Source organism: Dermacentor albipictus, chromosome 1 (genome assembly GCF_038994185.2).
Source record: "Dermacentor albipictus isolate Rhodes 1998 colony chromosome 1, USDA_Dalb.pri_finalv2, whole genome shotgun sequence".
NCBI classification, from domain to species: Eukaryota; Metazoa; Arthropoda; class Arachnida; order Ixodida; family Ixodidae; genus Dermacentor; species Dermacentor albipictus.
The window spans coordinates 107497665-107522241 of record NC_091821.1 but is presented as its reverse complement, the minus strand read 5'-3'; the positions used below and the strand labels follow the sequence as shown (position 1 = coordinate 107522241).

The 24577-nt window shown below is 42.7% G+C and overlaps 2 protein-coding genes across 13 annotated transcripts in view; one reads left to right on the top strand and one right to left on the bottom strand.

The window, feature by feature from the left end:
- Positions 1-15902, bottom strand: mRpL1 (mitochondrial ribosomal protein L1). 2 transcript variants are annotated; one of them, XM_070524447.1, is made up of 10 exons: positions 15736-15902; positions 14869-14939; positions 14675-14793; positions 14292-14508; positions 11550-11642; positions 11415-11486; positions 11054-11174; positions 10152-10270; positions 5379-5466; positions 1-194 (listed from the first exon to the last, which is right to left on the bottom strand). In XM_070524447.1, exons 1-10 carry the CDS (start codon positions 15890-15892, stop codon positions 67-69), a joined length of 1185 nt encoding a protein of 394 aa, XP_070380548.1. In that variant the 5' UTR covers positions 15893-15902; the 3' UTR covers positions 1-66. The 2 variants fall into 2 exon arrangements, with proteins under 2 accessions (XP_070380548.1, XP_070380549.1); XM_070524448.1 differs by lacking the exon at positions 15736-15902 and adding an exon at positions 15004-15096.
- Positions 15229-24577, top strand: part of twin (CCR4-NOT transcription complex subunit 6-like twin) — a 309342-nt gene continuing 299993 nt past the window's right edge. For 7 of the 11 annotated variants that reach the window (XM_070524443.1, XM_070524441.1, XM_070524436.1 and 4 more), the window contains exon 1: positions 15916-16047. In XM_070524443.1, the coding sequence (XP_070380544.1) occupies positions 16029-16047 (19 nt within the window). In that variant the 5' untranslated portion in view covers positions 15916-16028. Of the gene's footprint in view, positions 15386-15915; positions 16048-24577 lie in introns of those variants that run through there. The other 4 variants (XM_070524425.1, XM_070524421.1, XM_070524434.1 and 1 more) reach the window with 4 other exon arrangements.

Below are 24577 nucleotides of genomic sequence, written 5' to 3'. Positions count from 1 at the left end.
TGCCGTTTTATTTTTTAATACAACTTATTGCTACAACAAATGGTGTTCCGATTGAGTTCGGTGCGTCTACTGCTTCACTTTGACTTCAACATCTTCCTCTTCCTCTGCATAATGATCCAAGAATTCACTGCATGCAATCATAAACTTCTCAGTAGTTGGTGGACACTTCAGTTCAACCTTGGTGATGAATGTACCTACAAAGAATGGGAGTTTCAGAACTTGGGTATACTACTTCAACTTCGGACAAGGTTGTATCAATTCAACAAGAATAGACATGCAAAACAACAATTCACATTACTTACTTAGCACATGCTGTTTGTACAGTGCATTTGCTTCATAGCAGCACCAGACACTGCCTGGTGCTGCCACGAAGCAAATACTATCTTTTACATTTTACAAAGTGACTATGTCACCTTTCCTGAAGCTGAGCTCTATGCCATCCACTCAGTCATGACAGTGGCTACGGATCATACAGCCTACAAAGCCAACCACATTAGCATCTGTTTGGACTCTCAAGATGATGTCTGTTCCCGACATTCCCAATGCGCTCACAGTGGTATGTATGGTTAGGTGTATTCACAGGAAAACTAGACAAAGATAGTTAAGGTCATTGTACACTCGGCACCTAGTCGAAGAGAAAATTCCTAAGCACACAGCCAAAGAGCTATATGAGGTTCCCGTTATGCTGCTTAATGAACTAGGTCCAAAAAGTAAGGAAGCTCTGTTGAAAGCAGCAGAACAAAAGTTTAAAAGATAGACGAATACCAGACAGTTAGTGACAGAGTAGAATGAATCTAATTTATAAAGGTAAGGAGGAGAAAGATAAAATTCACTAATATAGACCGTTGACCATTACATCAGAAACATGCTGGTTAGCAATGCAGGCAATTAAAGCTGCAAGCATGGGCAGAGAATAATGGCATACTGGCAGAACTTCAGAATGGTTTTAGAATAGGTAGGCATCTGGATGATAAATTATTTGTCCTTATTCAGGGTATTGAAATATCCAGATCCAGAGGAGAAAAAAGACCGTTATATGTGAAATTTTCAGACATAAAGGAGCTTATGACAACATAGACCACAATATTTTGTGCGATGTTCTGGAAGGGGAAGGCGTGGACGACGATTGTATACAGTTTTAGAGAGATTTACCTAGAAAATACCCTTTTGCGTTGAATGGGAAGGGATGAGAAACGAGGAGAAAGTTGATATCAAGAAGGGACTGAGGCAGGGTGCCCTTTATCCCCACTGTTGTTTATGATTACATGGTAAGGATAGAAAGGGCGCTAGAGGAAAGTAATATCGGGTTTACTCTCTCATACAAACAGGTGGGTACAGTAGTAGAGCAGCAGCTTCCAAGTTTATTTTATGCGGACGACATTGTCTTACTAGCTAACAAGAAAAGTGATATGCAACGTCTAGCTAATACCTGTGGACAGGAAGGTGAGAATTTAGGGAACAAAGAAAAACTGCGCAAAAAAAGGACAAGACAGAGAAAGAACCACACGACACAGGCGCATGTGTCGTGTGGTTCTTTCTCTGTCTTGTCCTTTTTTTGCGCAGTTTTTCTTTGTTCTCATAATGTCATACCAACTAGCCCCTCACCGTACACTTCTAGAGAATTTAGGGCTGAAATTTAGCGTAAAAAATCAGGTATTATGGAATTCAATGAAAACAACAAACAGAGTGAGAATACAGGGCCAGGAAATACCTTGGGTAACAGAACATAAATACCTTGGTATATGGATAAAAGAAGGCAATATATATATGAAAATACATGAAAAAACAATAACAGTAAAGGGGAAGAGAAATGCGGCCATAATGGAATACAGAGCGCTATGGGGATACAATAGGTACGAGGTGCTCCGCGGTATGTGGAAAGGTGTAATGGTTTCAGGACTTGCATTTGAAAATGCGGCTGTTTGCTTGAAATCAGGAGTACAATCAGGACTCGATGGCAACCAAATGCCAGTGGGACGCCTCGCATTGGGCACTCGTGGGAAGACTACAAGTGAGGCTGTGCAAGGTGGTATGGGCTGGACAAGCTTTGTAATGAGGGAAGCTCACAGTAAAATTGATTACGAAAAGTGACTGAGGAATATGGAAGAAAGAAAATGGGCTGGCAGAGTTCTCAGGTATTGCTATGGGAAAAACATTCATTTACAGTGAAGAAAAAGAACTAGGAAGCTTACCAGCAAGTATGCGACCTGCATGGTGAGCAACATGGCAAGAAAAAACGTCGAGCGGAAAGTCAGAGAGGCTGAGATAATCTCATGGGTGGTGGCAATGGAAAAGAAACCTGCTATGAGTAACTACTTAAGAGGAAGAAACTAAATCAGGAAAGAAACAATTTATGATAACTCAAAGGAAAGTTCATTACTTTTCGAAGCGAGATCAGGATACCTTAGAACACGCACTTATAAAGCAAGATATAAGACAGAAGATGAAGCATGTGCTTGCTGTGGTAAAGCTAGGGAAACGATGGAGCATGTCTTATTAGAATGTGAAAATATCTGCCCAGTGGTCAATTCAGGCATCTCCAGCCTCCTTGAAGCCCTTGGGTTCAGCAAGAGCAGGGGGAAAGTAAATGGGTTCTCAGTAGAGATTAGTAAGCGGCGATTGGAAGATTGGTGGAAGAAAAGTAGGCAAATGACAAAAAAATGGAGATGTACAAAAACAAAGTTCACAATAGGACTTAACAAAGTTTGGTTATGGGAATTCATAGTGGGTTTTCTAACTTTTCTTGTCTTCTTTTTAACATAGGTAGGATGTTAGGCAACATAATAACAAGAGCTTGGTGGGGCAACCCATCGCCTCGTTACAAAAGGGATGCTCATAGCATCCCGTTCCAGAATGTGGTTGTACAAGTATTTTTATTTGTTTTGAAAATCCTCCCACAGAAAGGTTACTAAAAGAACACAAAATAAAAGATTCATCTGTTAATGTTGAGTCAACCAAAAGCCATGCATCTTGGTGCGTCAACTTGCAAAGATTCCAGGACAACTAAGAATTAAGGATGCGTGCATGTTTCCCACTGCTGTCTAGCGAGATTCCGTGCACAGCAAATGCAAAGCAGATGCAAAGAAAATGGTAATGTTTCATTCTCTCAGATTATGAAAAGCACTGTCAAGGCGACACTCTTCATTTTTCACTAGGTATTTTGATTATAACATTAAGGCATACCAACTACAAAGTGGAAAATCAATGTTCGTGATGCAATTTTGAGATATGCGAGAGGTACGAGGTTTGTCCCAAATAGTCATGCAGTGAGTTGGCAAAAACGTGAGAGAGGGTTTAGCAGTGCCACTCTCTCCTCTCGAAAGGACCCGTTTACCTCTAGTATGAGCTGGACTGCTGTATGGCAAGGCAGAATTTTATTCATGGACTTGTGTTGTAACACATTTTTAGTACTTGTCAAAATGTAGATAAATGAACAGACAGAACAAATCATCAATATCAAATTTCTTGTGAAATTGTGCAAGAATGGTGCAGAAATTCATCGAATGTTGCAAAAGGCCTAAGGAAAGGATGAACTAAAGGAAAGAACTGCGTTTTCGGTTCAGTGTATTCAGGAATGCCGTGAAGACCCCAAACGATGCAAGATCAGGATGCCCCTCCATTTCACGCAAAGATAAAAACATTGATTGTGTGTGTTCTCTTGTGCTTTGCAACCGCTGAATGACTTAAAATTATATCAAAAGCACTTGGTTTGGGAAAGTCATCCGCTCACAAAATTTTGAATGAGAATTTGGAAACGAAGAATGTTTGTGCCAATATGCCGAAACCGCCGATTCCTGAGCAAAAGCTGTAACGGAAAGAATTTTGCGTTGATTGGAAAGCTTCAGACGACAGCGATGAATTCTTGCAAAGCGTTGTCGCCAGGGACGAAACTTGGATTTATGAATATGCGATATTGAGCTGAAGTCACAGAGCAAAGAGTGCAAAAAGAAACATGAGCCAAGGAAAAAAAGAAGAGTACTGAAAAACAAAGCAAAAATGAAACTCGTTGATAAGGTATGTTTTTTTGACTGCCATGGAATTGTACACCACAATTTGTACCTGAAGATTGATTTGTCAATGCAGCTTTCTATGTGGAGGCCCTGAAGAGTATGAAAGATTGTGTACACCACGTGCAACCGAATTTGTCAAAAGAAAGTCGTTGGATTCTGCACCACGATAATGCCCCTGTGCACTCGGCATTGATAGTGTGCAAGTTTTTGGCACACAATTCGATCACTGTGCTGCAAGACCCTTCCTACTCGCCAGATTAAGCCTCCCTTCTACTCCCTTCTCCATTCTACGTAACCTCCGAGACTTCTTGCCCGTTGCGAATCTCGGAGGCTTTGCAAATCTTGTGCAGCTGCTAATGTTGTGCGGCAGATGGTGGGGCAAGCACCAAAACACAGCGAATCGAGTGCGTCGCAGCTGCACTTGCAATCAAGAACCAACGAATCGGGGCCTTCGCCACCTTCACATGTTCAGCGTCTTTGTCTCGGCAGTCTTCATCGTTTGTGCACGTCTGTTTTCAGCTTAGGAGGTATCGGCCGTCGCTATTCTTTGTGATGGTGTTAAGCCTCGGCTAACGTTCCTTTCGCTGGACATCGGTGGTGTGGCACACTCGGACCTAGAGCTTCAACTTGAAGATGGCGTGTGCCCGCAGCACATGCCATCACTTTCTGACATGCCAAATTTCTGACATGCCCTACTGCTTCCAAATCGCAGTGTACTGTTAATCTCCTTCACTTTCGTTAGTTAGAACTTTCGTTAATTTGAACTGAAGAGGCTTCCCCTAGTGGTTTGAATTAAGGAGCTTTTACTGTATTTTGAAATTTGACCACATCTATATCTGAAACTTTGAGAAATTAATTTTTTTTTACAACGCACTGCAAAAGCTTTCAGGATAGACCTCGTATATTCTCTCAACCCAAAATGATGAAAAATTTTCATTGTGCAAATATAGGAAAAATTGCACTCATACACTCTTTGAACATGTCAGTTAGCAGGAGTGCTCTGAAATTTTCTTTGAACCACCACACAATATTTTTTTTTTATGAATTAAACTTGTAAATTTAAATTTCAGGCTGAATGTATGGCTTATTACATCAAAGTTCAACTGGCTCCACTGATAACAAAGAAAAATGTGTCAACAACACGGGTATAAAACAAAAATACGTTTTTTTCTTTTGAACTGTTTTCATGTTGCCTCAGCACCTAAAGTATCCTTTATGTAAAACTCTGTCAAATGTACAGCTGAGAATGAACTCCACAATTACATTTTATTTTTTTCATGCATAATGCTGTTTCTGAAATGCTTGGAAACTCTATTTGTTAATGCAGTCAGTGTGTCAAACAGCATAGAAAGACAACAAGATTATTACCTGGATCAGTTCCTTTTGGCTTGAATCCGTCAATATGAACTAGTAGAGTTCTGATATTGTCCATGAGATGCTCAGTTGGCATGCTGAGCTGATTAGAAAAGAAACGATAAAAAAAAAAGCCCACAAGACAGTGAACCACACATTTACAGCAGCTATTAAACTGTTAACATGAAAAATGTTGAATGTGCTGATTTTCAGGACACTAGTAACGTTCAAAATGCTTTATGGTTTAGGATTTTCACTCCCATCTGACCAATCACCCCGATTGCCTATTATTCTATAAATTAGCATTACAAATGTAAGCTTGCTTTGTTAAAGAGTTGTTGACAGACACACCACTGGAAGACAATACTAAAACAATATTTAACAGGCTTCTTGTTTCAAGGCTCACACATTTATGCCTCCTTTCTGTATTCAGATTCATCATAACAGCAAACTAATTGATATGCAATCATTATAAATGCTTATGATTTGTCAGCTTTATGCCACCTGTGTTTTTTAACGTGCATCTAAATCCAAAAAAGTGCACAAGTTCTTTTTTTTTTCATTCTACTTCCATCTGAATGTGGCTGCTACAGCAAAGACTCAAATTTGCAACATCATGCTCAACATTGAACGCCATAGCCCTTGAGCCAACTTGGCAGGTTGTGGACGACAGTCATGATGTTTTTAAACACAAGATAGGTTACTTTCCTGTGTGCAACATTTTATTTCTACTTCACCAAGTTTTACACGAGCTAATGCTAGGCACCATCCCCTAATCGTGCTTCATACATTTCACATGTTCCAAATCCAACTATCTGCTGCTGCAGTGACTGCCAGTTTTCCCACTAGCTAGCACGTGCTCCGGATTAATCTGGACCGTCTGGTATCTTTTAAAAGGCCCCTGAAGCGGTTCAGTCAAATTTTGCAGATGCGTGGGGAACAGCTAAACTGAATCGTTCGCACCACAATTTGTAAATCTCATATTAAGAGAGTTACGGATGATTACAAGTTACCCTCCTCCATAACCATGCATTTTCTCCTCAACTCGTTCGCCGAATGATTGGGGCTAAGCTCCGCCTTCACTGCCTCTGTGTCATGGTGGCACGCCGTGTCGTCTACTTCCAGTTCTCTAGCAGCGAGCGCGTGAAGCCTCTCCAACCTCTCTGCCAGCGGCTTGGCAGTTGACCCCAAGCAAGATCTATCGAAGCAGTGTGCATTGCGAATATTCTGTCGCAGCGCCGAACGTGTCTGGTATTGCGGTAACCACAGGCAAGCTGGGCATTTCATCCGAACGGTGGAGGCATAAACTCAAACCGATGAAGGGACTTTAGCGTAGATGTACGTGAGCGGCCTGATTGGTTTACATGGTCCAGCCACCTGGTGGCGCAGAGCTTAACCAGCCAAACAAAGAGCTAATATTGCTCTAACCAAGTGGAAAACATTTTAAACATTTACAAAAACAATGTGTTATTGATTGCAATCCTTCGAAATATTTAACTAGCAGCAAAGAAGAATGCACTTCGTTACTGCTACTGTGTTTGGTTGAGCACTGTGCCACCAGGTGGCTGCACTGTGCAGACCATTCACGTTTGCGCTTCTGCTCATCCCGTGAAACGGCACGGTCAAACGGCTAGGCCCTGTCCCCTTGCACTTGGCGTTTACTCGAATACCGAACTTGCAAAATGCTATTGTGGTAGTATTCCTCCGGTGTAAAGTGATGGCCACAAATGTGCAAATCCTGGCACCAATCGGATAGCAACAGTCCGATGCGCTGGAGGCACTCCACTTGTCTGCTGCCTTGCAGAGGGACACGATGTTGCAGCTTGACATATTGCTAGTCGCTACGTTTGCAGCCCACAACGCAACAAAGGCGAATCATGGTGTTCGCGAAAAGACTGACACTGACACTGACCGCGGAGCTCTCGTCAAAACGAAGCACGTTGTAACACAAGCAAACAACACTTGCTGTGTGCCGGAAGTGCTTAAAAGTGTACTGAGAGATTGTTCTTGTGCATTCTCTTTCTGTTGCTTTCTTTTTATAGAAACAAATTAACTCACATTCCAACTATTGCGAACAACATTTGTTCACCATAAACTAGAAAAAATCATCGATGACGCGCCCTGGGCAGCCAATCGGATAGCTCGCTTTACTGCATCAATTGGGTGAATGACGTCAAATGGGTAGGGGCGGCTGAAAATTCAGCCAAGCAGTGTGCTGCGATCGGCAGCGATGTACATATTTAAAACCTTATAATAAATGACATGCTTTACGCGGAACACTTAGATGCGTCAATTAATTATCAGAAGGACCTACTCTAACGACTCAGTACATTTGTAGAAAACCGTCAAAATCTTTTCAGGGTCCCTTGAGGAGCCCTGCAACATCTTTTTGAAAAGTGAAGATACTGTCTGGTATAAAGGGCATCTTTTCATGAACCTTTTCCAATAAAATGTTTTTGAATGTGCCTTGTAGGGATGGAATTGTTGGGATTCAAATACTGCTGCTGCCACTCCTTTGTGGTATTACCCACCTTTTTGTTGTTTGAACTGCACTCAAAGCTGTGCACTGTGCCCACGAGAACGCCCACCATGCTTCACCCACCAGCACGCTGCGTTTATGTATCAGCTGCCTTTGAAATTGTGTGACGCACTGTTATGTCTAGTTTGTAGAGTTTCTAAATCAATACGCTAGAGGGAAAGCTGGCACCAGAATCTGTGCAGATTTCTTAAATGGCACTTTAATAAACATGGGCGTCATTGGAAGCACTACATGGATTTGCGTTAAGTATGCCTACCTGGCTTCGAACGAAGTTGTGAATTATAGACGTATAGCTAGCATTGGACTTTTGAAGCAGATTTTTCTCTAGCCACATCATTGTACAGCAATAATTAGCGTCATTTAGCCTGTAATTTTTCTAATTCGATGGTTATTGGATAATTACTAGCAAGAGCAACTGTTAGGAATAATAGTTATTTTTTTAGAACTGGCATGACTGGTAAGCGCTGCTTACTGAACAATGCCCAGATTTAGCGACATGCATGGTTCAAACTGTAGTAATATATTTAGGCAGTGGCAATTCTGAATAAAATTATTTGTAATCGAAATACTTAAGTGCTCTAAAGAAATATTGTGAGGCCATCACGCAACACAATTGTACCACAAAGAACAATAAGAGCTGCAATGTGCTGTCGTAATGAATCTGTGCCAAATCATAGACAAATTCGTATGTTGCTCATGTTTCCTATGGTAGCCGAAAAAGTGCAGCACCACATTTCTCTAGAGTAATGTCACAGCGCCCAAACATTGTCATAGTATCAGCGCAGTAGTAGTATCATTCTCTGCCTCCAGAGGGCACCACAGCCCCATCAGTGAAGACATTTCTATTCTTTTGCTTCTGCCAAAGGAACTGCTTAGTTCTGATGTTTAAGGAAACTTGGCCAGCAGCCAGTATGTTTATTTCAGCTTAAGAGTACGTGAAAGAAGTGGTGGGGTAATTGAAAAGTTGAAGGAAAGGACAGGTAGCCATTAGTGCATAATTACAGGCTTCATGTACACAAATAATCTTCAGCTCAGATGCTCATGCCAATATTGTCTAGTGACTCGGCAAGTTTGTTTACCATATTCAAAGTGTTCTAGGGCTTCAGTTAACATGCCTCTAAATCGAAGGGCACAAGTCCTTTTGTATCCTACCGCTATCGAAACATGGCTGAGAATCAAAGCCACAAGCTTGTGCTCAGGCCCACTGGGCCACCACGGCACCCATCACACCACTTTATATGGGGATTAGCGGCTATAACAGCACATGGAGTGAAGCCCTAATGTGCCTACATTTAAGGGCATCACAATCAATAAGTGATTTGACATTAGTCTACATGCTATTCCTATACCATTATTCAAAAATTCCAAATGCCCTGCTTTGAATACTCACCAGTGATACCAATAGAAAACTCTGATGAGGTTTAAAAGCTTTTATAACAGCCAAACAGCTGAACCAATTTTTGGGTAACAGCTGTTTACTAGGAACATTCGAATTGAGAAATTTCTGAATCGAATACAAATATCAGAGAAATTACTACTGAATATTCAATATTTTATTTCTAGAAACAGTCAAATATGGGCAGCGCGGAGCCCTTCTCGTAGAAAAAATAAGGGGAGGGGGGGCTTACTGACATTACTTACATGGACTATTTACATGCATATGTGTAATGCCAACCACAAATGGACGTACAGTAAACTTAGGCCCTTGTAAATGTGAAAGAACAGCTTTGTTATCAGGTGCACCATAACAATGACAGTGATGGGAAAAAAAAGGAACAGTATGTCACTAGATAAACATAGTTGCAAGTTCATCGAAGGAGAGAAGTATGATACTACAACACCGTACATTATTTTCAAGGGATAGACACATAGAGAAAATTGCTAAACTGCTAAACAGCAAACTGATTTGCTTAAATCAACACAACAAATTCACATGTAGGCTGCCTAAAAGTGAGGAATTCATAATGAATGACTGAAAATTATCGAGCACCAGTTATTTGCCCTGTGCATTCACTCAGAAACTGGTGCCTCCACACAGTAACCACAGCCTCTCCGCAGCAGAATCATTCAGAACAATGTTCACATTTATTGTTCACTTTGCTTTGAGACTCCATTATCTGGCGTTATCCCTTACACATTGCAAAGGAACTAACATTTAACCTAATTCTTGAATTGAATATGAATCAAGTGGCAAAGGCTATTTAATTAATATTAGAAATTTCAAATATTCGCACATTCCTACTGCTTACTTTTCCAACAGGGACTTCCACGAAGCCATAGTCTAACTCTTGCTTATCACTCTTGGAAGTGAAATCGATGCCTTTGAAGTAGCCTCGCACCAAGCCAGGAAGGTCATTCGTGACTTTTCCTTCAACATAAAAGTAAAAAAAATAAAATAAGAAATCTAAATTTAGTTGCAGTCATGCATCCAAGTTTCTGTGAATAATTAAATGGCTTAACGATGAAGGCAAAATGTTAACGAGTTTTTAATAATGGCTACTGCTAGAAAATGCAGGTAGCTTTACATCTACCATACATGGTCATAACATTGTGGTAGCACTGTCAACTGCACAAGCTTGGCAATTAAGACCATGATATATTTACAATACTCTGCACTTGGGAAACAGGCAACAGAAGTGGCACTGATAGCATGTCCTCTGATACTTTTCATAGCACCCAAGCAAAAAAAAAATTCTCGTTCAGCCAATCAGTGTGCACTAATGTGGAATGTTGCTCATGCCAATCAAGGCCAGAGTATAAACGGTGATTGAATGCCTAGAGATGCAAGCCATCGTTAATGTATGTATACTGTATTAGATTACTTCCCCAGACATTTCTTTTCTTTTTTTTTTTTCAGTATACGATTTAGTGGCTGGCACGATATGCATTCAAACCGGGCCCGAGGCTGTATTTCTTGATGACGCTTGTTATTTTATATTCTTTTCACCCTTTGTCATAAGCTCACATAAAGCCCCACCCAAACTATGGGAGGAATTAGCCAGTTGGTGAGCAAGATGAAAAGAACGGAATTAAATGGGAAGAACCTTTATAAAATACAACCCCAGTAGTTTAATACAAACAAACACACACACAAAAGAGGGGGGGGGGGAGATCACAGCGCCATGCTTGATCACACTTTCCAAGCACTTACCATTAGCTAGCAATGGTAACTTCGTTTTGAGCAAGCCTCTTAGCTGAGGCAGATCTTGCATAATGTCCACATGTGCCAAGATATAGTCGAAATGTTTCGTGTCTAGTTCCCCAGTAAGTATCTGCAAATAAATTTTGAAAGCGGTCTTAATTTCTAGTGAGTGAGATATGCCAAAATTAGGAAGGGAAAACAGTCAACAAATCCATATTGTATGACCACATGCACTTAACCTAGTGGCTCACAAAGCATTATTTCGGTCTGACGCATTTCACTGGCAGTGTTCTATACAGTGAGAGCTCACTTTTATTTGACAGGAACAATCAATGTTCAAATGTCTTCCAAGAAGTTCATTTGGTCTTACCCTTTTGATGACAGTTGTGCCACCTGCTACTTCTGCCCCAGCCTCAAGTGACTCGGAAGCCAAATCTGTGCTCTGCAAGGTAATAATTGTAATGTCCAAAGACAGCGCCCAATTTCTCAATCCGCTATAGCATACCTTGCAGAGGGCGATGATCCTCTTCTCTCTCTTTGTGATAGAGAACGGATGATTGTAGAGCACAGTCCCTGAAAAATCTTCTCGAAACTTGGTCTGTATTAATGAACAGAAACATAATGACAGAAAAAAAAAAGATGCTCTTAAATGTTAAAAAGCTAGTTGATTTCAATGAGAACCTGAAAATGCAAAGAAAGCACTACTATAATGTGCTCAATACAACTACTACTTCCTGGTACGGCCATTATTTCAATTATTTTGAGCATGCGGCCACTTTATTGACACTTTATGAACATGCCCTTGTGCAGTTTCCCTGTTTGAAAGTCACCATATAACATTACGCTTACTGTGGTAGACCAGTGGACAACGCAACAGCTGTAACAAAGCATTCGGGGTCTTTGTAGCACTGACACCATATACCAGGCTCATCTCGTGCGTTTTCATGTGTTCAAGATGATGCACATTTGCACAAACCTTACTTTAGTGCAAAGCCACCACTGGTAATGAAACATGCAACTTCTTTGTCTGTGCCAAAGTAGCAGACCAGCCTGCATTCCATGTGCATCACAGCAATCTCTTACAGAGCATGGCAGTTGCCATGGGGATATGGTGTATACAAGATGCATAAAAAAAATTTAAAAGCCAAAACAGAAAATTCTAGCTTGCACATTAGTGCTTATGTTTGTGATTTTCTTCAGCAACATGTCCGTAGCTCTGCAGTCATACTAATGGGTGACTTTAACCTAGCTGATATAAATTGGAGTATCATGCACCACACCTCACAGGGTTCAGAGGCTTTATTCAATTTAATGTTAAATTTCAACCTCCATCAATTTGTTTCATGCCCAACGCACGTTCAAGGAACAGCCACAAGTATATTAGATCTAATACTCATTAGTGGTCACCTTAGCCTTAACAACGCTCAAGTTGATGTTGTTGAGGGTATCTCGGACCAGAGTGCCCATCTGCCGGTTAACACTCGATCACAGCTTACACTTTCAATCAATAGTAACTCAAGTTCCAAACTTCAGTAAAGCAGACGACGCCAGCATACTAACTTACTTAGCTCATGAATTTGACGTGTTCATGGAATTGAGCTGTGATCCTGCCACAAATGTAAATGACCTCTGGCTACGATTCAAGTAGATTGTTTATTACTGCATGAATAACTTTATTGCACTACGGCTTATACGGCCCCAAAGAAATATCCCCTGGATAACAAGAGAAATCCTACATGCAAAGCAGAAAGTTAAACGACTACAGAAAACAGTAAAGGAAAAGTGCTGCAGCGCGAATGTATCAAAACTAAGAACAATGAGCAAAACGAAAACGAAAACAAGGTGAAAGCTGGAGACAACGTTTCAACAAGTGGACTTGTCTTCAAGGAGACATATGCTTTCCTCGCCACAGTAGTTACTGTGCATTGTGGCGAGGAAGGCATATGTTGCCTTGAAGAAGACAAGTCCACTTGTCGAAACGTTTATGAGGGGAAAACTAGAGCAAAGCACAATGTAATTGTAATTTTTTTTGCATAAGAGCGACTCTGCATTCCGTGGCGTGCTAGGCAAGAACCCCTGCGCATGAGCGCCTGCCACCCAGTGGAGGGGGACAAAAAAATAAACAAATGAACAAATGAATACATAATGACAGGAGTGAGTGAGTATGGGATGAGAGGGAAGTAGAGTAGAATGCAAAGAAATAAGAATGATGCAAGAATGGTCAGATTCAAAATATGATGGAGATGATGGTGGTCAGAAGTGAGACGGAGAAAAGAAACAGTGGCTCCATGATGGAGGGAGATGGAGTCATAGGAAAAGAAAACTGGGGTGGGACACAAAAGTGCATTTGTCATGCCCAATTGACCCTTGCCTGCTGCAATCTGTGTGAAGGGAGGAAAAAAAAAAAAGAGTACTGCTTTAAAGTGATCCTAAATTATTCACAGCATGAAAATTTGTTCCACACTGGTAGCTGCACAAACATTCTAACAGATCATTATTCATCAAAATTTGTGGTATAGATGAAGTAAAAGCAGAGTTGCCATGTTTTGAAGAAACTGAGTGCAACACGTCGTCGCTACCACATTCTCCTCACAATGCATTTCCTCCCCATTTCCACAAACATTTCTGATGCAGCTTTGCATCTTTTCTATGCATGCAGGACCGAAAATATACAAAGCTGTTCTGGTACACAAACGCCTTTTAGACAAAAAGTAGGAGTAGGCACTATAAAAAAAAAGCACTATAGTGCCCGCTGGTTGCTTTGCTTACTTCACCTAGGACAAAAGCAGAGCTGTGGACACTTGCTATTCACAAATAGTGCAACTTAGCCTGCTCAAGAAAGGTCGCGATTTGTGCTGTTAGGTTTCATTGGTCTAATTTAACAATAAGCACTAGAAGCAAAGCATGTAGTCAATACATTTACTTGAGATTCATGCAACCGCTACAAAGTGATGATAGACCAATAAAGATTTAGCAATAAAGCTAAAGATTCTGACTGTCGCAAAGATGCAGCTGATATCACCTTAACCTGCCAAGGAGAATGGTGCCAACAAGTGAGCAGATTCTTTTCGTTTTACTCTGTGGACTCATTGCAATATGGAGTGCCATATTTTGCAGATATTAAGTGCTGTGGTGCGCTCTATGCACTGCATTTGCTCATTCCAAATGCATAAGTCTATTTAGGCCCCTCTGAAACGCGACTTAGCTTTCATTTATGACATTACATGCATTGGAGAAGGTGTCGTACCTTTTTCTTCGTTTTTAAGCTTAGCTCTACGAATGCATAAAGGAGTGCATCTGGATCATCCAAAACAGTTGGGTGATGCGTTTCTCTGTGCATGGCTATCGCTTCAGCAGAGGGATACAAAGTTGGCATGTACTTGTCCGTGTAGAAAACGTCGTCAAGCGGTGGCTCCTTGAGCCGATCTTCGTAAGTCTCTCTTCGAGGTCCGACGAGGAGCTTTCTGCGCACGATGGAAATGTTACAGCACAAGATACCATGCATGCTTTCGCTGCGCCTAGCAACGCTGATTCACAAACAAAACTGCACGGTCAGATTTATTAATAAATCAACTCAATTACTAGGCATACTAACTGAAAGGCTGAAAAGAGGTATCCGGTGCCGCTTACCTTGACTTCATCCAAGCAAGCTTGTCTTTTTCGGGAGGTTTCTCAAGTTTTCTTTGCCTGTTACGTTTTTGCGCGGCTAATATTAACTTCTGGTGTCTTTGGGTGGCATACGATCGTATCTGACATAAAAGAGGTTATGTCACACAAGCTCCACGAAATTACACTCTAGAGAAGGGCAATTATCTCGCACTCACTTGTGGAGTTTCCCCAGCGGTGACCACCAGACAAGGCGCGTGGGCGCGCACCATAGTCCTCAAGGATGGGGCTGGAACAGAAATCAATGCGTTGAAGAAATTTACCCCATTTCAAAAACGCGGCTGTTAGTATACTTAGCCACGGGCGCACACGGCATACTACGAAGGCCGCCATGCTTCCGTAAAGTCAGGATCGGGCATTTGTAACGTGATTGTAATTTCGCAGTAAACTAGCAATTCGTTCTTATTCTAAAATTTATAAATGATATTTTCTGGAGGTAAATTAAAATAATGGTAATTAATTTTATAATGAATGATAAAGTTGTTTTTATTTTGACGGAATTGTTCTGTTTTCATGCGGTGGACTTCGTTTTTGTGGTACCATGATGGGAAAGTAGCTGCTTTCACTGATAGGCTCATTCGAAAAAAAAAAGTGAAATTCGAAACAGGCTTCTCTCGGTCGGATATTCGGTTCATTCGTTATTAAATGAAGGTGCGTAAACTTATAATATGCATGGTACGTAATGTTCTGCCAGCAGTGCTTCTGATAAGATGCTTTTTGAGTGTATAAGGAGAGTTGCGGAGCCTTGTACGCGGACGCTTCTCGTTTGTGTGAAGCTGGTGGGGAGTGATGACGGCTTGTGGAATTTATGTCGCATATTTATTATTGCAATATTGTGGTACGGGACATCACTTGCTTGCCTTGGAAGTGATACACTTGTGGCTAAGAAGAGCGTGCATTTTGCGTGTTCCGTGAAGTGATCATGTGCACCATTTGCGTGGCGGCAGATGTCAGTTGTCATGCTACCGTGCTCCGAATTGAAACCCTAAGTGTAAGTGTGTAACCAGTGATCTTTAGTGTCATACCTGTCCGGAACATCGCTGGCATGTGCGTCTGTGCTCGTCTGCTGTTCCAGTAGAATGTAGAAAATAGCGGGAACTGTGCGTGGCCCTCGAAAGCAGTGCTCATCGACGGTGGCACCGACATCGGCGCGTGTTCTTCGACAACTCGCAACTTGGCCATCTACAACGTGATGCATGTGTTCACGCGTGATCAAATGGAAGAAAGAAAGAAAGTCATTGTGTTTTCATAGCAGAACGAGGCTCGTGGCGCACGTGGCTATGCCACGGATTCGAACACCGAACACCAACCTCGAGAGATGTTTTACTATTACCCGAGTGAGTTGTTTCTTTTGATCTCTAACGCATGAATGTTGATTAAAGATACAGTATTTAAGATGATCAAACTTGACATTTGTTTGAAGTAGTGTGAAATGTAGTGAAAAATCGTTTCAGTATGTACTGTTAACCAGGCCTCAAGATTTATATGTAAACTATTCTAATTTCTAACTGTTATGTTTCTAACAAAAATCTTCTGTTAGTTTATGTTGGTGGTTCTTGACTTCTACCGTGTTATGCTACATAAGTTTTAGGCCATGCGTTCGCAGACCCATCCGTTTGTATTTCTGTGCCATTTCATACTGCAAGGAATCGCTGTCCCCCAAAAATACTAAAAAAAAAAGAACATATATACATGAAAGAGATAGAATGCGTTTTTTTTTTTTCTATCCCGTTCCGTAAAAATTTCACATTTAGCTGCGCGGGAAATTTCGTATGACGTAGCGTTAATGGTTCAGTGCCTATGTTCACTCAGTGCATAGTGGGTTGTTATCGAAGTTAATTTTTGTTCCCCACTTAGTTCAATTTTTACTTGCCATTAAGATTTATTGTTTCATTTTCTGAAATCGTGCACAAACAATTTCTAACCATTCTAACAAAAAGCGTGTTTGCTGTACTCTTTCAGTGTCAAGTAACCTGTTTAGCATGTCAGTTTTTCTTGCACTTCACCTTGGTATTTGTTGTTTTGTAATTTGCACATTTTCTTGAACGTCTTGTGTACTTCCATCTGTGCCTGTAATTTAGTATAAGTAACGTAAATTATGCGCCGCCTCACAAATGGACGTGTCACCTTGTCAAAGCTAATATGTTCAAATATGTCGTATTTACCATTCTTTTCCTGTAGTGAAGGAGGTGTGTTGAAAGCTCTAGCTGTAGTGCATGGTTTGCGAACAAAATGGCAGTAGTGTTTCTGAATGCTTTCATGCTGTTCTGTGGACTGCTTGCTTTTTCTGCTGTTGTACAACCTGCATCATGTGCACGTTATTTCTGTTAACATCATGTGCATGTCATTACTGTTAACTTATGTTGTCATTGCAAAATTTTGTTCTGCTTTTCATGTTTTTTATGCCTCGGTAAATAAAGGGGCGTTGTCTTTTTGCATATCATCGTTTGCTTTGAGCATGCTTGTGCTGTGGTCCACTTAATTTGGGGTGGGATTGGAGGCAGAGCTGTGTGCATTAGTGCTATGACTGTCGCTGCTGCATATTATCAAGTACAGTGAATATTAGACTCCAACTGCAGTTGCAGTCATGCCCTTTTATTAATTTTAGAGATATCTAATGAAAAGCATGGCCCCTTCACCTCATTCTCCTTTGGCATCACTGTATTTGTGTAACTTTTGTCAGAATACAGACCAATTGTGCATATGTCTTAAACTGGTGCTGGCTCCTGTAATGTGGCTGCTGCCACACTGAGAAGCTTACTTTGCTCTCCAGAGCCAATTGCAGTCACAAAGGTTGGCGCTAGTGCACGGTGTCACATGCACTATTATGTGCACTCACTTTCCTCTTTCTTTTGAATTTCTGGTTGCTTCATGGGGAAATGCTAAATTTGTTTTGCATAAGCCATATTGCATGGTGTTAGGTTGGTGGTTGGAGGCAAAACATCGTATAACTGGTGATGGGTGTAGTAAAGGCGTTCATTAAAACAGTGAGGTAGGTATCATCCACCATTGACTGTTCTAATCAGAGTTCGTTTTTTTATGTCTGGATTATGTATGGCAGCTAAGTATGTTTCTTTATCTGGAGAGTGCCCAATTGGGTGTCGAGATGCTGCTGATGCTGAGGTTTTCATATATTAAATTTTTCTTGGCATGGCTGTCTTAAAAGCTTTCACTCTCAATAGATTCCTTCATAAAAATGTAGTTCCAATAACATGGTGGCAGTTGCTGTATACTGTGTGAATGAACCCGGAAGGTAGGTTCATTTGCACAAACATTACAGCTTGGATCACCTATATATATAGTGAGCATTATTACAGTGTAAAAACTGAATCCTCAAGTAATGTTGGTTGAGCAATTTAAGTGGTAATGAAGTACTGTTTGGCTACCACTGGTTCAGTGATTCATGATTAGATCAGGGCTGCCATATGAAAAGCATTTATCATAGCGGAAAATTGCTTTTTGCAATGCTAATGTCTTTCAGCGCTTTTTGCAATCATGAGTAGCTGCATTCGACGTTCCACCCCGTGTGGAGCGTTACTTGAAACAAATGCGGAAAGCGTTAAAAGACATTAGCATCAGGAAAAGTCATTGCTGCAAAATCGTGACCCAGGATTTCCCAAAATGTGTTCTTCAGAATGCAGAGTTGCTTGAATTTCTCTGTTGCTGGCTGACACTCACACTCACAGACCCAAAACACAACTTTCAAACTTGCACACCACACTCCAAAGTTGGCTTGTTTCACGAATAGAGTGTGCTGTGAGAAAGACATGGGCCGAAAAATCTCACTTTTGTGAGGTCGAGAGCAGCAGTGAGAGCTTCAGGAGTGCGGTTGCTATGGTAACGTTGATGTTTGGCGCACCAGTCCCAGTGCTTCTTTGCGGGAAACACTGAGTAACTTTTGCCACACTCTCTTTAACTGATCCGAGCTGGCCAGGGTCTCTCATATGCTTTCCTTCCTCCATGACCCGATGTAATTTCATAGGCCATGGAAACAGGTCTGCAAATTGCTGATTAGTGTGAGCAACAATGATTTCATTATGAGGTGTTCATTGAAGCTCTGTCTAGCAAAATACGTGCTTGGAAAATCTCCACATTCTGTTGTTTAGGCACAGTAAATATGTTATGTGTATTGTTAGAAATGCGCCAGGTTTGATCCTGGCTACCTGCTATGTCGTTTAATGCATGATGATCATCAAGTAGCAGGTTTCTTCCTCTGCTACTGAAGTTTTTCTAAATCACTATACTCCATTCCATACATAGCAGTCAACACTCTGGAGGCTAGAGAGACTTCTTGCAGTGGCTTTGTTTGCACTTGGATATAATTCGATGTTTTTTTACTGCAATTGTGTGCAGCTGTTTTTATATAGGCTCAGTATTGAATGAAACAACTTTAACCCTTAGAAACAAATGCACTGTGGTATACGGCTTCTAATGCATTGCGTTAGGTAATTTTTATTTTTGTTGCTCTTTTCGGGTGTTTTATTTACAACCTGTAGCACAGAGCCTCACGTGCATGCTCGCACGAGCGAATGCTGTTGGCATGCAGCAAAGCATAGACGGAAAGCATGGAGTGATAACTTTTCTTGACTGAACTTCTTGCGTGGCTTCCTCAGCATTGACTTCTACGTGTGAAATGGAGTATAGTTGCATCGGATTGATGAAGTAAGTGTAGAGAAAAATATCTGCCACAGTATTGCTTTGTTGTATGTGGGGAGCCTGATGTTACTCCAAGAGAACAGTAGTTTCAAGCAGCCATCCTAGGGCTGTATTAATGTTTTACTTTCGCATGGCATGCTGTCCTGTGCTTCACGTCACTGGAGAGATGGGCATCCTGTCGATGCACTTGGGAGCTATGCAGCATGAAAATAATGCTAGTGGGAGGTGTGCTATTCCTTTCATAACTTCCATGGTCTTGGCCAGTCAACAAGTAGTGATGCTAGTGATCCTTAATATGGCCCTAGCCATCTGATAGATTGTTTGAAGAACCAAAGGGTTCACTTGCTCAAATGGCTGAGGCAGTCACCTGGACTTAACACAAAAAAAAAATGTGTTGTATGTAGTGTGATATGTGTAAAAGCCAAAAAGGTTGACAAGAAACTTGGATAACTGCAGTGGGATTGAGCAAATATAAACAAGATTTTGAAAGTGAAGACGAAGACGACGAGTGATAGGCTCGCTTCCGAACGCCCGTCTGTAATTTTAAGTCTTTTTTAGCCAGTGTAGAGCTCATTTTTACTCTTTGTGCCTCTCTGTCACCGAACGCCGGTCTGGGGGTCACCGTCCTGCGAGAGAAGCACAGCAAGCGGCTCCCGAAGCGCCCCGGACCGAAGCAGCGAGGCGAGCCTCCGCCGTCGGCCGCCCTTCGTGATGCTCTGATGGCATCCGTCGCAAGCAATCAGCAATCAGGTCAGCACGTTGCTTCTGTAGATCACGGAGAAGAAGAGAAAGCAAGGAAAAGGCTACGTGAAGATGACATCGACACAAGAGAATCTGCAGGAGACAACGAAGAGATGGATCAGACAGCCTTCACTGTTGTCTCTTACAAAAAGAAAAGAGCCGCAGGTGTTCCTGTTATATTCAAGCCAACTCAGCCTGACAGCAGCTTATGGAGAGTAAACCCAAATCTTCTGGCTTCAGCGGTCGTGACAACAGCCCAAGAAAAGATACTCAGCCATCGTCTCAACAAGGATGGAAGCCTCTTGGTGACAGTGTCTACACTTCCCGCAGCCAATCGTCTCCTCACAGTGACAGATCTATCGGGTATTCCTGTAGAAGCTCGAGTTCCATACTCCTACTCTGCCACGTACGGGAGGATACAGGACGTTCCTGTCGAATACTCAGATGACGACCTCAAGGAGTATTTGAGCGAACAAGGAGTCATATCTGCTAAAAGGCAAGTTTTCTACGTCCCTAACGAAGATGGCGTAGTAACGGAAATCCGAAGACGCTCGGTCATCCTGGAATTCTCTAAGGACGCCCCTTTACCAAACCGAGTGTCGCTTGGATTCTGCAGTTATCCCGTAACGGAATACATGGGGTCTGCTACTCAATGTTTCAGATGTCAAAGACACGGACATATAGCGAAATATTGTAAAGGCCCCATCCGCTGCAAGATATGCGCTGGTCCACATACGCATAAGGAGTGTACGTCACGTTCCCAGCCTCGGTGTGCCAATTGTGGAGCTGAGCATGCTGCGTCATACGGAGGGTGTCCTAAAAAGAAATCAGCCACTCTTGCACGGACGATGGAGCAAATCCAAGGAAAAGTACGGAAACGACGAGAACCACCACCGAATCCGGATGTGATGTATACATCTACGAACCAAAATCAACACGACACGGTGCAGCGCAGCGACACGGCTTTGAAAAAGTCCTACGCCTCAGTCCTGACAGAAAACCAGCAAAGGCCTTCAACTGCAACGAATCCATCAAAACCCTCAAGTGATATAACCTCAACCCTACGACAGCAACAAGTGTCCTCAAGGTCGCAGCAGAAGAACAGGAAGAACCAAGAAAGGTTGTTAGATGGTAGCACTGCAAATGAGATATCAAGTATGCTGATTCCCATGATGTTCGCCGCAATCAAGGCTATTCTCCGTGCCAGCCCATCGTTTAAGAGCATCCCTGAAGTAGAGGCCGTCCTGGCTTTGGAACCGCTAGTGTCGTCTTCTTTCACGGCGCAAAGCCGTGATTCTTCGCAGTAGCAACGATGGCTTCGCCAACAATCGTCTCACAAGCGGTGTCCACCAACAGACACTTCCGCACATGTACTATATTCCAGTGGAACGCTCGCGGATTGCGCTCGAAGTTAGCAGACTTTAAGCATCTTACGCGAGTGTACCGATTCCCTTTTTTAGTCATTTCCGAGTCTCGCGTCGACGAGCACTTTAGGATGAAGGGGTATTATTTTCATCATTCAAGGCGACAAAATGGAATTAGCCGACTGCTCGTTGGATTTCGCAACGACATACCTGCCTCTGCGATTGACGTAACTCCACATGACAAGAACGAATATATTTGCGCAACCACAGTGATTGCATCCAAAGTGTTTACCCTGATCGGCGTCTACTTGGAACCAGGATCACCTTTCGACGTCACCAGATTGGAAAACTTGTTGACAAACACTCAGTCTCCACATATTATTTGTGGCGATTTCAACGCACATAACGAGATCTGGGGCAGTTCACATACATGTGCTCGGGGTGCCAAGCTAGCGAAGCTTTTTGCAAAATACAATATAGAGCCCTTGAACGATGGCAGCATAACATACCTGAAAAATCCGACGACTGTTAGCTGCATTGACGTCACATTCGTATCAAGTCAAGTGGCCCCTATGTTCGGATGGTGTACAGATTTCGAGACTCGAGGTAGTGATCACTACCCGATCCTAATCTCTGCCCTTCATTTTCGGACGTCGCCCAGAAAAGTGAAACTGAAGTCGGTAGACTGGGAAGCTTACACAGCAGCCGTAGACAAAGGAATCACAGCCTCGACTACGAATACAGAAATAATACCGACAATAGCTCATTGCCTGAAACAAAGTACCCGCTCTGCCACTAAGCATTGTAATGTACCAACAAACGACGAGGAATTTGAAAGGTTATGTGCAATTCGAAGGCGTGCCGAAAGGAAGGCTCTACGTACTAAGAATATCGAAGACCTCAGAACTTGTCGACGGGCACAAAGACATATACGACGTTACCTCACCAAACTGGACCGAAAAAGGTGGAGGGACTTTTGTGAGACACTGGACATACGACAACCACTGAGCAAAATCTGGAGAGTCGTCAGAGGCATTCGCAAAGAGCCGCAACAGCTTTATCCTTTTATCGCCCTCTCATTACATGAGCGCGCATCCCTGAAAGAGGTGGCAGAGCAGTACTGCAGGCTCCTTTCCAACGGGGCACAACCTTTGCGGCAAATTGCAAGTCGTCAGCCTAGTCCACCTCGAGCTACCCTTCCTGACTTAGAATTACCATTCACCATCGAAGAGCTCACGGCAGCGATCAGCGACGTAAACAAGCGATCATCACCTGGCCATGACGGCGTGAGTTATGAAGCACTCGCAAATCTATGTCACACATCTCGCCTACGCCTTCTGGAGTACTACAACGCCTCATGGATAACTGGGGAGGTTCCTGCGGAATGGAAGCTTGCGAAAGTCATTCCTATATTGAAACCATCGAAGCAGCCAACAAATTACGCCTCCTTCAGACCCATTTCTCTGCTCAGCTGCGTAGGGAAGCTATTCGAAAAAATGATCTACAAACGACTAAATTGGTTCCTGGAAACTGCAAAAGTGTACCCGGAGGAAATGAATGGCTTCCGGCAAAATAGATCCGCAATTGATAATGTCATTGCCTTGGTCTCATCAATTGAAGAGGAATTGGTCTCTGGCAACATACCTACTGCATTATTTTTAGACATTAAGGCAGCATACGATTCGGTCTATCATACAGCAATACTTGACGCTTTGGAAACCCTTGGCCTTGGAGGACGGCTCTACGCATGGATTGCAGACTATCTTCAAGGACGCCAACTTTTCATGTGTACCCCGGAGGGCCCCACGGCGCTTTATGCCGTTGAGAAGGGAGTGCCACAAGGAGCTGTGTTAAGCCCGGTATTATTTAATTTAGTCCTCATCCATCTGAAAAGAAACCTGCCCCCTGGCGTCAAAATCACACTGTATGCGGACGACATCTGCATTTGGAGTGCGGCGCGTTCCCGCAGTACCACCCAACAACGCCTCCAGAGAGCGCTCGCAAATATATCGGCCTACCTAACTCCAAGGGGTCTGAAATTGTCCCCCGACAAAAGCGTTGCCATGGCTTTCACGCGGAGGTGTATGGAAAAATACCCACTAGTGTTGGGTGGTCGCGCCCTTCCATACGTCAAGACGCAAAGGTTTCTTGGAGTGACGATCGACAGGAACCTCACATGGTCGCCCCAAGTGAAAAAACTGAGTGAGAAGATTTCCTCGGCGTCGCACGTATTCCGATTTCTAGCCGGATCACAGTGGGGCAGCACCTGTCGATCAATGGTGCTCCTCCATAAGGCCTACGTCGATGGAACACTTCGATATTACCTCCCGATCCTGCACAAAATATCTCCCACAAGCAAGAGAAAACTCGAGGCAGCACGAAACAACTGCCTTCGCGTATGTCTTGGCCTTCCGAAGGGGTCGTCCCGCTCAGGGACTGTAGCAGAAGCTGGATGCCTGCCTCTGGAAGTGCTATGTTCGCAGGAGACACTTCGGATACACCTCCGCCACGTCATTCATACGAAGACTCACTTTTTAAAGGATATTTCCAGAACCCGTGCTACATCTAGCTTTGGGCAGGCCGTCGGAAGCATATCTATTTCGATTCCTGCTCAGGCGTCACAAATTATGCCGCGAAACATTTCACCATGGACACTGTCCCCACTGGAAATCGTGCCATACATACCTGGAATCAGTGCAAAAAAGAAAATGCCTCAAGCAGCGACTTATCAGATAGCTTTAGAATATATGCACAAAGAATACGCAGCCGCAACGCACATTTTCACAGATGGCTCTACAACTCCACATCGTTCATCATGCGGACTTTTTGTTCCCTCTACAGGACAACGATTCTCGTTTCGTCTTGAGCGAGCGACATCATCTACCTCAGCGGAGCTATATGGCATTAAGGAGGCCCTTGTGTATATACTTCGACAGCAGCCGCCAAAGACATGGGTGATATTCACAGACTCAAAAGCAGCCCTACAAAGTATATGGAACAGGCACAAGCGTTGCAATAATCAACCAGCAGCATTTGACATTGCTTATCTTCACCACAGGGCTAAGATTGCTGGGCATTGCATAAAGTTCCAGTGGATACCTGGCCA

Coding starts and splice junctions, on each gene's coding strand:
- mRpL1 (XM_070524447.1), bottom strand. CDS start 15,892: ATGGCCAAGTTGCGAGTTGTCGAAGAACACGCGCCGATGTCGGTGCCA. Junction 14,940..15,735: donor GCCAGCGATGTTCCGGACAG/GTATGACACTAA, acceptor TTTCTGTTCCAG/CCCCATCCTTGAGGACTATG. Junction 14,509..14,674: donor CTTGCTTGGATGAAGTCAAG/GTAAGCGGCACC, acceptor CATCGTGCGCAG/AAAGCTCCTCGTCGGACCTC.